This window comes from Cornus florida, unplaced genomic scaffold (assembly GCF_030987335.1).
Source record: "Cornus florida cultivar Cherokee Brave unplaced genomic scaffold, ASM3098733v1 CherokeeBrave_3.0.0_Hap2_Chr04, whole genome shotgun sequence".
Lineage (NCBI taxonomy): Eukaryota > Viridiplantae > Streptophyta > Magnoliopsida > Cornales > Cornaceae > Cornus > Cornus florida.
In genome coordinates this window covers 104269521-104284551 of record NW_026775574.1, presented here as the reverse complement: position 1 = coordinate 104284551, position 15031 = coordinate 104269521, and the positions used below count along the sequence as shown (strand labels likewise).

Here is a 15031-nt window from a genome sequence, read left to right as displayed (position 1 = left end):
CCATTCCCTGTGTGAAGCTCACTTGAGTAAGCTTTGGTGTCCGAAGTTGCAACAAATTTGTTGGCAAGATGGAGGAGGAGAGAATCTCGCTGCTTATGCAGATTTAGTTTGTGGGTGTAGATAATCACGTCCTGTCGTGATCCACGTGGCACTATCTGTATACCTGGCCAACTTTGGTGGGATCATTTCCGATCCTACTTGGCACCTCCTTGACAAAACGGAATGTTAAGCTCGCAAGGGCAAGGGGTTGCCACCCTTCACTCTCATGTGGAGCTATCCCGCTAGCTCTAGTCGGATGAGTCTCCCCATTCCTTTCCTAAAGCTTTTTTCAACAAAGAAAGCTTACTACTTATTCATTAAAGAGATTTTCCACCACGAACATCTTTGCAGAAAGAGTGTTCGAGATACGAGCTGTAATGATCCGAATTTGGAAGTCCAAATCGCTATCCAAGTCCCAACCCGGTTTACAAATACGTAAGGACAAAATGATCATTTAATGTCATTATATCCATTATTAAGTCTATTCCGTCCCCTTAGTTAATAATAAGATCAATTAACAATGTTGCGTTGAAGTACTACGAAGAAGTCCGGCTTGGAAGTGTAAGAGAAAGAAGGAAGAAAAATTTGATGTGATTTCATCCTTCCAGTCGTTGTCAGGACACGAGTGTGATACTCCCGAATTTTCTATTGGAGCAGAATTGTTAAAATATAATATTTTGACATTACAACACCTCTCAGAATATAATTTTGACATACAAAAATAATTTTTTTACATTGGAGATGGTCTCACGGACTTTTAGTCACGACCTCAACACATTTTTTTTTTTCTTGTCAACTAATTTTTTAACACAAAATGGCGAAAAAGCCTAATTTTTTTTAGTGTTTTTGTTAAATGAATAATTATCTACAACTGTAAACCATGATGCTATAATGGTTTACAGCTGTTCACACTACCTTTACTTTAGTAACTTTAGTAATATTTACTTTTATTATTATTATTATTATTTTGTTTGCGCCTTTTTAGGTAATGTTTTCACTTTGCGAATGAAAAAATACTCCTACATTAATGCCATTTTCGGTACACAAAAATGAAATAAAATGTGAATAAAATTTTTTTTCTTAACCATTTATGCACAAAAAATGAAAAAAAAGGGGAATGATTTAAGGATTAAATTAGTCATTATACGTGAGTGAATTGATAGAGTTTACCATGGGATGTCAATCATGTCACCGTGATGGGATCAATCATCCTTCTCTTACAAATTGAATACATAACTACCGTATTTGATTTCTAAATCATTGCTCAAAATAAAATGGAATAGAATGAAATTTTTATTCCAGTCATTTATGCATTTTGGTACACAAACATAAAATAAAATGAAATGTTCCTTCTACCTATTCATTCATTTGTTATGAAATTTTAAATGAGAATGATTATTCTATTAAAATGAAAATTTATTTTAAAAGAATGGAAACTTATTTCACAACTATATAACCTTCTTTCTAGAAGGCTCTTTTGTTCCCAAGTCAATAGTACCACAACCGCCATCACCTTCCATGATACCTCCATTGCCTTTTACCGTTACTTTTTACTATAACCACCACCATTGCTCTGTCTTCCTCCACCGCCGGTACTTTCATTACTTTCCACTGCCACCACCTTCACAATTGCCTTCACCGTGCCACCACCTCCACAATTGCCTTCACCGCCATTGTCACTTCCACAACCTTCCACCATCATTACTGCTACCGCCCGCCATCACATCCACCTCCGCCACAATGCCACCATTTAAGTAGTTTTAAATATTAAAATGTAACTTTTACCATCATATCATTAATAATTGTATCTAGGTTCATAATTTTTAAAAAAAATAAAAATAAATTGTATATATAAGAAAAAATATATATATTTTTTAATTGCTCGTATCCTATATCCTGTTTTTTTCATTAAAATTTGTCTCATGACAACAAAGATGGTTTTATTACAATTAGAGAAAACAAATTCATAGATGGTTTTATTACAATTAGAGAAAACAAATTCATACTTTATATTTAAAATTAGAAAAAATTAAATTCAAAATTTAAAATAAATATTTTTCTATTCCAAATCCAACTCCCAAACATAGTTTTTGTGACACGCTCTCACACATTACTAACACCTTGGATGGGTCAGGGTCGTGATTCGCAGTCAGTCGCAGACGGGTCAGGGTCGTGATTCGCAGTCAGTCGCAGACTCGGACTTGTTTCGATGTTTGGTAATCACAGTCGTGATTGTTTTTTTTATTTTTATTTTAAATCTTGCATGTAAGGCCCAAAATGCCTGGATACTCAATTTTTTTTATAATATAATTTGATAAAGATAATTTTTTGTGAATTTTTAATAGGCCATTTAACATGAGTATACTTTATTTATAAATTGTAATTTATCATGGGTATTAATTTTCTAAAACAAATGTAATATTATACTCTATATATTTTTTCATTTATACATATTATTATATTGGAGAATTGAATGAATTTCTAGGATAAATTATTGATGAAAATTTAAAATTAGTGTGACTAAATTATTAAAAATAAATAAATAAAGTGGAAGAGTAAATTAAAAGAAAATATAAACTAGTGGACAGTTCCAAGAACCAGTACTTTTATAATCTAGCGTTGTTTATTTTTTTTCAAAAAAAAAAAAAATAAATAAATAAATAAAAGCAAAGCTTCCTTCCCCATTTCTAGAGAGTTCTAAAGAATCGCACAAAAAAAGTCTCCACCGGCTAAGTGAAAAACGGGAGAAAAAAGCAGAATTGCCCTTTTTCCTGTTAGTCGCCGGCCGGTAGCTTTTATTTATTTATTTATAGGAATTTGATATGAATAGTTTAATAAAAATATAATTAAATTACATTAATACTAGTAGTAGTTTAATACAAATATTATTATACTAATTAAATTATATTTACCAAGAATATTATGGGGCACCGATCCCAAATCGGGTGAATCAAATCCAAGCTTCTCAAGCCTTCAAAATATTCAAATGCTAAATAAGAAATTTTGACTTAATTTTCTGTGCAATAAAAATGTTCAGATAGTTTAAGTTGAATATATGTTCATTCAAAATCACTAGATCCCAATTCCATTAAACTTTATCCAAGTCCCAAATCCATGTTCGTGAATCAAAACACACCCACAAAAACTTACCCAATAATCTAAATATGGAAAAATTACTGTATATATGTAACAAAAAAAAGGACATAAACAGTAAAACAAACAAAATTCACAAAATATTAACGGATAATGTGAGGATAACAAGAGAGCAAGTGAATATCACATATATATATGTATGTCAAGTTGGAGATAGAGAGAAGGCGATCCTGCTTTAGTGGATTCGGGGGCTTTGCCTGAAACGTCTCTGATCTCCATTCCTTGCTTTTCTTCGCAGGTGGTATTGGCACCCACAAACTCCCCTATTCCTCCTCCTCGGGCGGAGGCCAAACAGGAGAGGATGAAGGTACCAATATCACCTGCGAGGAGCAGCGAATAACGGAGGAGAGTCGGTGGGCGATCTGAACCAACTTCAACAGAGTCGACCTATCTCTATGTCGGCCACCCACTTCAATTTCCACTCAACTGGATTTATTCTAGGGTTTGCAAAGGGATATAAATAGCCAGACTTACCCGTTGTATAATTACCAAAAAACTCCTTGTTAAACAATCTGTCCTCTCTCGTCCATCTATAATATATATATATATATATATAGTATAGGGAAAAGTGCAAAAAAACCCCTGAGTTATTAGAGAATCAGCAATTAATTCCCTAAACTACTAAAATTGCAACTAACCCCCTAAATTATGCATTTTTTTTGCAGATTGCCCCATCCGCCTAGATTCCGGTATTGCAGATTGCCCCATCCGGCTAGATTCCGGCCGGATCTTACTGTTCAAGTGATCATGTAATGGTCACGTGGGCACACACAAGGATTTAAATGACCATAATGCCCTTATTAGCATGAGAAGACACTAACACCCCTTCTATATATATATATATATATATATTTTGTTTCTTTCCCCTGTTCATCTTCTTCCTCTTCTACTCTTTTTTCTTCTTCTTTTTCTGGTACGTGCCTTTTCTGTTTGGCGAAGGATTGAGGATGGATTTTATTTTTTATTTTTGTGGCAGTGAATGTTGCGATATAGGCCACTGGGTATTGATTTGGGGCTGTTGGAAGGTTCTTGTGAGGGTGAAGCAGTGGTGAGCATAGGATTCTAATGTGAAATTGGTACTAAAATCCCCAAACCTTCGGTTGGAATCACTCAAGAAATGCATCAACTCTGTGTCTTCTTCAACACCGTCGGCGCTGTGTAGCAAAACACTCTTCAGCAAATTCTCTATTATAGATACACACCCTTATATATAGCATACACTCGCAAAATCCTCAGAACCCTAACCCAATTTCAAAAAAATACTAAATAATCTCCCAAATCAACTTCATACCTCTCAATCGCTCTCAATATCTGGACTGATTCATGCAATATTTGCATGAATGATATCTAATTTACACCTCAATCACAAAAAAAAAGGTTCAATTATTCGTCCAATAAAAGAATACAGAGACGTGTGTGAGCTATATATATATATATATATCCACTGCAACAATTGAGATCCGGTGACGATAGATCCACCGTTGACGGGCACCACGTCAACCTTAGTCAGATTATTTGTTTCCTCAGTTTTGTATCTCCATGGCCACTGTGAACCCATTTTGAAAACAACGACACACAACCTTATCACAATTTTACAAACCAAAACAACTCAATATCCATACATGTCTTCATCGTGATCGTCATCGCCATTGTGAACCCATTTGCGGCACAATCGAAACCAACTCCTCCACCAACCTCGCCAACCCCACCGATGGCACCATCACCACCGTCCCCATAACTACACTGGCGGCATCACTCCCATGGAAAAACCAAGTCTTCTGTTGCGTGAAACCACTCCCACCGAAAAGCCGAAGTTTGTCTGAATCACACTCCAATTGGTGCAGCGGCCGTGGATGATGGCGACGGCGACGGCGACGAGCCCGGCTGGATTGAATCGGCCATGGAAGAACTGCGGCGGTGGTCGGCTGTGATGAGGAACTGCGGCGGGCAAGGTAGCGAGGACGGAACTGATGGCTGTTCGAGGCGGCGTGACGTAGAAATTTTCTCGCACAAAATAAAAAGAAATGTCAAGAGAAGTAATTATGATCATATGAGAGAGAGAGAGACGAAACTGGTGACTGTTATTTGTACTGAACCAGAACCTAAAATATTTTGTTAATCGTTAAACTACACTCCTATTTTATGGGAAAACAACGGTGGGCGACGGGCTCGGCTGCGGCGGCTCTGATGGTGGAGAGCTTTACAGATATCATGTGGGTCTCCCTTCTCTCTGGTCTTCCACTTCATACGACTTTTCTCTTGAAGGTTGTGTTGTCAAATTCTTATTGGCCCATTGGATTTCACTTTACATCTAAGCAATTTGAGTGACTAATGCTTCAAACTATGTCGTTTTAATCGAGGGCAATGTTGTCTTTTGAATTTTTTTGGCAAATCTTGTCGAACTAATGGGGTTAAATGCAATAATTTATTAGCTTAAGGGAGTTTTTTGTAGTTCCGGGGATTACTTGCATCATTCCAATAGTACAGGAGATTTTTTGCACTTTTTCCGAGTATATAATTACCCTTTTAAGTTGTTAAATTTTTCAAAATATAGTAAATAATAGTAATTTCATCATTTTAAAAGGAAATAATATATTAATTACATATATTCTTAAAGGAAGATAATTAATGTTTTATTAGAAGCTGGGCTGGACAATTGAAGGCGTCCAAAGCATCTTAAAGTCGGGGTTCCTAGGGGTGCAACCGAAAAACCGGATCCGAGCCCAGCCCCAATTTTTTTTTGCTGATTTTGACGACTATTTTTAGTATTTTATAATTAGTATTGGGCTTGAAAATTATTATTCCAAATTTAAACAAGGTTGCGTTTGAGTTGAGGTACTAGTAACCTCAAGATAGAACCAAAAGTCTAATATTATTTATATATATATATTTTATTTTAAATACATTATATATATTTTTTTGTGTTTAGGAGTAATTCAAGCTTAAACTAGCTCAAAATCACATCAAATTTTTCTCCCTTCTTTCTCTTACACTTCCAAGCCGGACTTCTACATGAGCGTTGAGTATTTTAACAACCCGCATTCGGAAATCTGGGAGTATCACACTCTGACAACGGCTGTAAGGATGAAGAAATGGTTTCTAGTAAGTGGGGTGGAGATTGGAATAGCCTCTCCATAAGCAAGAGCTACAAGATATATCCTTTGTCACCCAGGCATTGCACTGGTTTCCAAAGAATGCTGCTACTTCTCCTTCTCGGGTGTCTAACTGATCTTTTTCTTCCATTAGGGATTTAACTGACGCCTCCAAATGACTTTCACACTAAACAATTAAACTCTCTGTGATGAAGACTGGAAACCGTAGCACCGAACTTTCAGCAACACTTCCTATTTCAGAAGAAGTTCCAATTACGTACTTTAATTGTAGTAGCAGTGCCAGATTGCTGAGGAGAGGAAGTATGTATCTCCTTTATTTTTTTTCTTCCTTTTTTCATCCGGGAAGCACTCTAGAAGTTGAGCTCTTTGAAGAAATGGGGAAGGCAAAGAAGGCAGGATTTGTTTCTCCTTATCTGACCAAATTAAGTTCCACTTGCTTCAGAACAGGAGGAGGAAAAGCAGTCATAGCACGTACCAACACAAAAATATGGCCAGCGTAATAAGGACCAGCCATCTCATTGACATCTCCCCACTTCCACAAAAACAAAAGCCGCCTCTCCAAAGAGCAAGTAGACAGAAAGTTCCCTATGATGCGGTTGATGGTAGCCGATAACAACCAGGAACACAGGTGATTGACGAATCGTGCTTGCATAGCATTCGTCCAAAATCATGACTATCACAGTGCAACTTAGTTAACTGAACAAAAATAAAATCATGACTATGGCAATAAAGTGTAACTAATTGACGTAACACCTGACACGAGAGGCAACAAAAATGGTTAATTTAGTACACAACTACACACTAATGACTTCTATTGTGATCCTTTTGTCACGGTACGTCTCACAAATCCTGAAATCACAACAATGTTGGTATATGATCTAAAGTGTGCGTGAGACACACACACACACAAAAAAAAAGAGAACTTGAGTGCAAAAGGTAGGCAATGCAACTCCTTTTACACTAACTAGTCCATTTTAATCAAGAAAGCAAGTGATTTTGTGCAATTCACCATGTGAAATGGAAGCAAAAGCATGCCTATATAAACCACCCCAACCGTGCCCAAAAAATAATAAAAATAAAGATAGTCTACCAGATTTTTGTAACTGCTTTGATTTTGTCTAGCTTCATTCTTACTATTATTCACTAGTTGGGATGGAAACCCGGATTTCCATCTCCAAACTTGACCTAATCCCAAATCATAGCTCCGATTTACTCATAAAATTTGGTGCATTGTGTTCGAGAGACAGATTTGTGGACAATTGTGTTAGAGAACCTCAGCATTCATATCAAAGGCATCTCACTAGGTAGTTCTAAACTGGAAATTCAATGGAAAAAACAAAAAGCTTTACAAATTTTCAGAATTTATATTGAATTTGAAGCGATGGCGGAGTCAACATCTTTGTTTTCTGAAACGCAAGCACATCTTATTTTCAGGCCTCAGCATAGAATGATCTATAATTTTTGTATCAGTAGACATATATCTCCATATATGAAAAACATATATATATATGCTGAAGATAGTAAAAACAATACCATATTATTGAAGAAAGGGCTAAACTCACAAATTAAAACCCAAGCACATCCCATTCTCAGCATAAGGAATATCTATAATTTTTGTGTACAATTATATATATATATAAATAAACACATATGACATATACACATATCAAAAACATATTTATACTTGAACATGGCAAAAACAATCAAATTCATCAACAAACAAACAAAAAAACGTACCTGATAGCAAGAGGATCATGAAGGCAAGTCATATAATGGTAGAATCAAAATAGTTAGAGCAAGAGAGAACATGAGGCCGCTGAAGACAATTCAGCTTGCCCTAAAATGCATCTCATCTTCAATTCTCAGTCTTCTGATAGCCCATGATTTTTGTGTAAAAGACTGAACATTCCCACACCCAAAAGATAAATTTTCTCAAGAAACAAACGGAAACAGAGATGGCAGCAAAGAGAAGTAGTGTGATTCACGCAAAAATCATTGGCTACAGCAGAAGCTGAGCGGTGAAGATGGGAGAAGTAGGGGCAATCTGGACCAGCTTCAGCAAATCTCAAGTACTCTGATTCACTCCGTGATTGTGAGCTTAATCTAGGGTTTTGAGGTGCCGTTCACATCTTCAAAGATTAGTTCTCTATACAAAGAAATGGATTACTGACGTTCACGTCTCTGTGTATACGATTCGTTTTATAAATAGCACAATTGTAAAGATAAAGCCGTACAACTAGCGTTTGTAGACCAACCGTTGTGATAATTGCCTTCCAAGCAATAGATCCGTGTTCGCAATGATCGCGTATTGAACTATACTGCAAACCATATGATCAATTATTTGTTTTTAAGTGTATCATGGTTTGGCCAGCACGAATCGCATATCAAACTTAAAAAATGATCGCATATCAAACTATATGGCAAATTATTATGTGCATAAAGAATATTGATTGATTTCATAATAAGAGTCATGTGGGATTTATATCATCATAAATTGATTTAATCGAGTTGTCGAGAACATGGGTGTGAATGGTGTGATTGATCCAAGCACATACTATGCTGGTCATGATTCGAATTAAACAATACACATGGTTCCAAGTTGATAATTCCAATGGGTGTGTAGGATTTTTTGGTTGTTTGTGCCTTCAACATTGAAAGGGAAAATAAAAATTAGAAAACTAACAACAAATTTGAGGAACAAGTTGTCACAATAAAAACATATTTAGTGCGATCTTATTTTATTTTACAGTATTAAAACATTTTGCGAAACCGTGGCCCAAAACCAAAATATTAAAAAGATGTTTTTTCTTATTTTGACAATTTTTCATGGCTCAAAACCATAACTGTGTATGTTTTTGTTTTCAATATTTTCACAATAAAATATCAATTCCAAACGTGCTTCCAATTTTTTATAAGCCTTCGTGTTCTTGTGTCATCGTCATGACAAGGGAAGTCTGAGCCCCTCAACCAAATAACATTATTAATCGAGCAACTAATATAGCAAATAAACATGCTTCCTATGGGATTACACTATCATTATTAGTGGGTTAAACCCGTTATTAATACTCCTTACACAATTGCCGTGCCTAATATAAGTAATTCCCTATTATGTTTGACCTTTTTAAAATCACATTTAACCTACAGGGTCAGGGAGGAATCCAACTAAGCAAGAACGTACAAAGTGATGGCGCTGGTGAAGCAAGAGTCATGGGTCCTTTGAGCCTTGAAAGCATCAATCATCTCACCTACACTGCAGTCTAGAGGAGGAGTTCTAGCACCAACTTGTGTAACTTATTAAGTACAATTTCATTTAGGAAAAAATAAAAAATAAAAGAGAGTACAAATTCATTTTAATAATCAACTACTGTAACTGTACAAAATTTGAACATATGTGGGGTACTGCCAATCAATTAGAATTCCAAAAAAAAAAAAAGATGAAGAAGAAAAAAAGAAGATTAAGAAGGAGAGAGAAAAAAGGAAGAAGAATAAAGTACCTGCAGCCCAAGACATCTCTTTTTGAACTGCCAAATTATAAATAAGATTAGTTTGTCATTAAAGTATGGATAAAGATTTGGTGTTTGAAAGTCAGACACGTTCGCTTGATTTATGTGAGGGGGATTGACATCATTATAATGTCATTAGTATCCCAAATGTTATGATGAAATCAGTCCATACTCATGCAAAATCAGACTCTCTATTGTTAGGTATTTCATAGGACAAACCTGCCAACTATAAGGCACCATTAAGTACTATCACTGAGATCAATCTAAACCCACATTTTGTCTCACAAATCAGATACATTCCATATATAAGAGACCTCAGGTCAGAGAATGTTATCATCTCAAGAGAATTACAAACCAGAAAGTACGTAGTTGATGAGATAATTTATACATCGCATGAATCAAGGAGTCTTAAGCTAAAGAAGTAGTAATGGTAACCGAACAAACCACAGCAGTAATTTATTTAGAGCTTCAAATAGAGAGACTAGAGTCTGGGACTACCACCATCTTTATTAAACTGCTGCAAAGTACTGTAAATATAAAAGAACAGAGAGTAAGACATTTGGCTCAAATTATGCATTAAATGTGGTTGTAGAATAATAAAAGAAGACATCCATCTCCATCAGAATCAAAAATTCATACACTCCGCATATATTATGTATGTAATCCTCTATATGATCAAAAATCAAAAGTATTATTACAAAACAAGGTACGTACACCAGCCTAGAAAACCCACATGATCCAAAAACTATAGTCAATAAAAAGACAACCCAAAAATAGAATGTAGCTCAAAACTACAATAACAAAGTCATCAAACATACTGCTTCACGGGCCACGGCCACCTCATTTATTCTCCATATATATATAAGACCTTAAAAAGGTTTTGTAAAAGGAGTGAGCTCAAAGCTGGGCTCAGTGGGTTTCACCAGCCAACCTTTCACAACAGTGTGGTTCAACCTGTTTGGCTCACAAAGTGGTCTGAGGTCGCTAGCCAATGAATGACTGACCTAGAACGCAGGCGTGCCAGAGTCCTGATGAACTGAAATATTTCTTACTAAACTATTCTTATCGGGTCAGGTCACCGACCTAATGTGATTCAGGCAAAAGTTGGAAAGTAGGAATGACCCTCTCCTTAAGGTTGCTATTGCCTTTAAGAAAGGACTTTAAACATTCAATATAAATAATCAATTAGAAACAAATCAATTGAACAATAAATATACCTGAATCTGCAAACCTTTCTTCATTGAACTTGACTGATTACAATGATGAATGAATTACAAACTCTTGATTGAAATGAAAACTAAAGTATTGAATGCTGAAAGATGAACTAAGTACTAAACTGATAGTGCTAAACTGAACTTGATGAAATAAAAGCTAAGTGCTAAACTGAACTTGATGAAATAAAAGCTAAGTGCTAAGTGATATGAATGCTAAAGGTTTGTAATTTAGAAATGGTCTTAGACCTCTTCCTTGTGAGGCTTGAGTGGGTATTTATAGAAGTCTCCACCTGGTGTTGTCCCTTTCAAACCGTTTTTCTAGAAATTAATTGGTTGTAAGCAGAAAGTGACTCCTCTTAACCACCTTGCTGAGCTGGTCAGGTTAACTAACTTACACATCTCTCTATGGGCAGATACAAATGTGTCTGACATAGTATTTTTTATTAAAAGGGTGCATATTCTTTCATGCTTGATGATTTTGGTCTTCAAGCCATTTTCAGCTTTCTGCACCTGTCATGTCTGGCTTGATCTATACATTACCTTGGAATCATCTGATTACTGACAATTCTGACTTTCTTCATCAAATGTAGGTGAAAACCTTCCATCTGTAGTTCTGAACCGTTGGACCTCTAACATTATCAAGTTGTCCTTTTCCATTTCAAGCTTTCTTTAAGCTTCCAGACCTGACTTGTTAGGTTCTTGAAACATTGGGATTCACAGCCGGTCTTTATTTGAATTACACCAAAGATTCTTCAAGTGATTATAACCCGATATTCCTGATCATGACCATATATGGCTATGAGTCTTGATCATGGCCATAGTGACTCTGAGAGTCTCAGTCATTGTGGCTGAAAGAGTTATGACTATAGTGACTGAGAGAAATAATGGTCGAGACTCTTGATCATAGCAATAGAAACTGAGAATCTAATAACCATTGTGACTGAGAGTCCTATGACCATTGTGACTCTGAGAATCTTGGTTGAACTCGTGATCATGACCATTGTGACTGAGAGTCTCATGACCATAGTGACTGGGAGAATTTTGGTTGAGACTCATGATCATGACCATTGAGACTGAGAGTCTCGGTCATGGCCTAATGACTGAAAGAGTCTTGGTCATGAAAGTTGAATGATGAAGAGAGTCATGATGCTTAGGCTCAAGTTCTTATTGCTTAAGAGAAGAAGAGATTTGGAGCTTCAAGAAACTTTGTGCCATTGTCAGAGAAACGATGCAACAAGTGTGGAAGAAATGGGCATATTCAATGGTATTATCCAGAAAGAAAGGAGAGTGCATCCATTGTCGTTGTTGTGTTTGAAGATACGAAAGAAGAGGGTGATAATAATGAAGCATTATCAATCATTGATAACAACGGAAAAGCTAAGGAATGGATACTTGATTCTGCTTATTTCTTTCATGTGTGTCCGCATAAAGAATGGTTTGCTACCTACAAACCTGTAAATGGTAAGGTATTTATGGGGAATAATGCCACTTATGATATTATGGGAATTGGAACAATTAAAATCAAAACAACGAACGGTTTGGTAAGAACTCTAACGAATGTACGATATATTCCAAGTGTTAGAAGGAATGTGATCTCTGTGGGAGCATTGGATTCCATAGGTTGCTGGTGTGAAATGAATAATGGATTGATGAAGATTAGAAGAGGGCCACGTATCATGCTTTTGGGAAGGAAGCTTAACAATTTCTATATTTTGTTGGGAAATACATGCTAGGTGGAGCAATTACAAAGACGGACTGAAAACCTGTTTCGAGATATACTAGAATAAAGAATCAAGAACAACAAGAGAAGGAAGAAGTCTTGACAATTGCAAGAGTACCGGCCTTTATTCCAAAAACAAGAAAAGATCAATTTGGTGATGCGAAAGTAGATTCCAAGTTTAATTATTTGAACTTGGAATTTGCTAAGAATAGATGAATATAATGGTGCAGTGAAGAACGACAAGGAAAAGAGTGATGAATTTGAGAAAAGATAATTGTTAGAGTGTTTCTCAATTTCATCATAGTGATTTATTTGAGATGGAGAAATCTGTGTTCAATATGGAGCGATCTTCATTCGAGGTGGGGCTGTAGAGAAGTGTGTGAAGACCTATTTCGAGCCAAGGTGGAGATTGGTTAGTTTATGACTCAAAATTGTGTACATAAATTAATTTCCTTTTCTGTTTTGGAATATTGAAATTTGTGAAGAAAATTGTGTCCTATAAAGTTCTTATTTTAGAGTTGGGATTGATATGGTAATTCCTTATAGATAAGTTGGGAAATACTTGTCTAACAAGGATTTGGGTTTGAAAATTCTATAAATAGATATGGGTATGAGAAAGAGAAAATTGTAGAGAGAAAAAGAGAATTGACATTGTGAGAGAGAAAAAAGTGTGTAATTAAGTTTTTGAAGTAAAATTGGTCATTTTTCGTCCATGAATTAGTTAATTTGCCAAACCACGCAAACCCCGTTTTTTTTACTTGTGTGTAATTTTTTTGTTATGTGTTATATGTGCCAATTGTGGGAGTAAAACTCTAACAAGGACCGCAACGACCCAAACAAGAATCTACCACATGATTTAAGGTCATTCATCCAAGGACAACGAGCCCTACTTGATTTCACACAAGGACCGCAGCCCAAATTTCATTAAATTAACGCATTCCACTGTTAGTATGTATATATATATATATATATATACACAATCCTTTTAAAACTATTAAAAGTTCGGTTTTCCCAGTCCTGCCAATACTCAATTTGCAAGCAACAATTAAATCACATCCCCCAATTAATTTCATGACCCAAGTTGCTCCAATTTCATTTTGTAAACATCTAACTTTGAAGTCTGAACTATTTATTGAAGCGGTCTGCAAATCAATTCCCATTTCTAATACTCCTTATATCATTAATCAATAATACTATCACCATCATCAAGGTTGTCGGCATCAGTACTTCTAACATGTCGTCGAGAATTTTGATTAAAATATAATAATCTCCGTGAATTATATATATATATATATATATATATATATATATATATATATATCATGTCTGGTATGTATATGTGTGCATAGCGGATCACGGATTGAAACCGATCCAGGTGCGTCCCAGTAATGAAAATGCGAGAGAAATGAAAGCAATATATAGTAGTGGTGGAAAGACGTACCATGGTGGTGGAAAACTTGCGCAAGTTATTATAAATCTTATTTCTTCCCCACTGCAATTTCTCCCTAAACATGACAACAAAAATTAATGAAATTCATCAATATCACACAGTGTGTGTGAGAGAAAGAGCAAGAGAAAAGGGAGAGAGAGAGAGAGAGAACTTGAGTATGCGAAGGGCAGCTGGTAATTTGTGTTTGATGCGTTGAATATTCAATTCTCCGTCGTGATTAATTTCGCAGGAAATATTGGCACAACCAACCACATCTTGTGATAGTTCAAATCGGCCAGCGTAAACCCCATCCGTGAAAAACATTAGGTATGTATGGTTTGCAGAATCGGGAAACAAAGATTGAGATAACACTTTCTGAGTTTTACGTGGTTCTATTCTGATGATTTTTCTATACTTGTCTGGTCTGTCCGGGGGCGTGAAAACTCTGATTTCCATTTCCACACTAGATCTATTCTCAAATTCAATCACTCTACCACTATCACTCATTGTTCATGTGTTCGTGCGCGTGTGCGAGTGTCTGCGTGCTCGTGTGCAAGCGTGCGCCTGGGTTGAAGAGAGTCTCAGAAGAAGAGAGGATTTAGTACTACTTAATTATATATGGAGGAGCCCACATTAATCATCATAGTAGACATCGAAGAAAATAATAATAATAATAATAATTTTCCATTCCATCAAAAGTTCTATATAGATTTCCACGCCATTTGCTTATATTTTTTAGAAAGTTTCCTAAGTTCTGCTACCACCTCCAGTGATTGTCGTACGTGAAAACATATAATTACGACAATCACTAAAAACATATAATTACGACAATCACTGGAGGTGGTAGCAGAACCTAGGAA

The 15031-nt window shown here is 35.8% G+C and overlaps 1 protein-coding gene across 1 annotated transcript; it reads right to left on the bottom strand.

Moving 5' to 3' along the window:
• Positions 1-10082: 10082 nt before the first annotated feature.
• LOC132302391 (uncharacterized) lies at positions 10083-14740 on the bottom strand. Its single transcript, XM_059799221.1, has 3 exons — positions 14344-14740; positions 14184-14247; positions 10083-10335 (listed from the first exon to the last, which is right to left on the bottom strand). Exons 1-3 carry the CDS (start codon positions 14676-14678, stop codon positions 10318-10320), a joined length of 417 nt encoding a protein of 138 aa, XP_059655204.1. The 5' UTR covers positions 14679-14740; the 3' UTR covers positions 10083-10317.
• Positions 14741-15031: the final 291 nt, after the last annotated feature.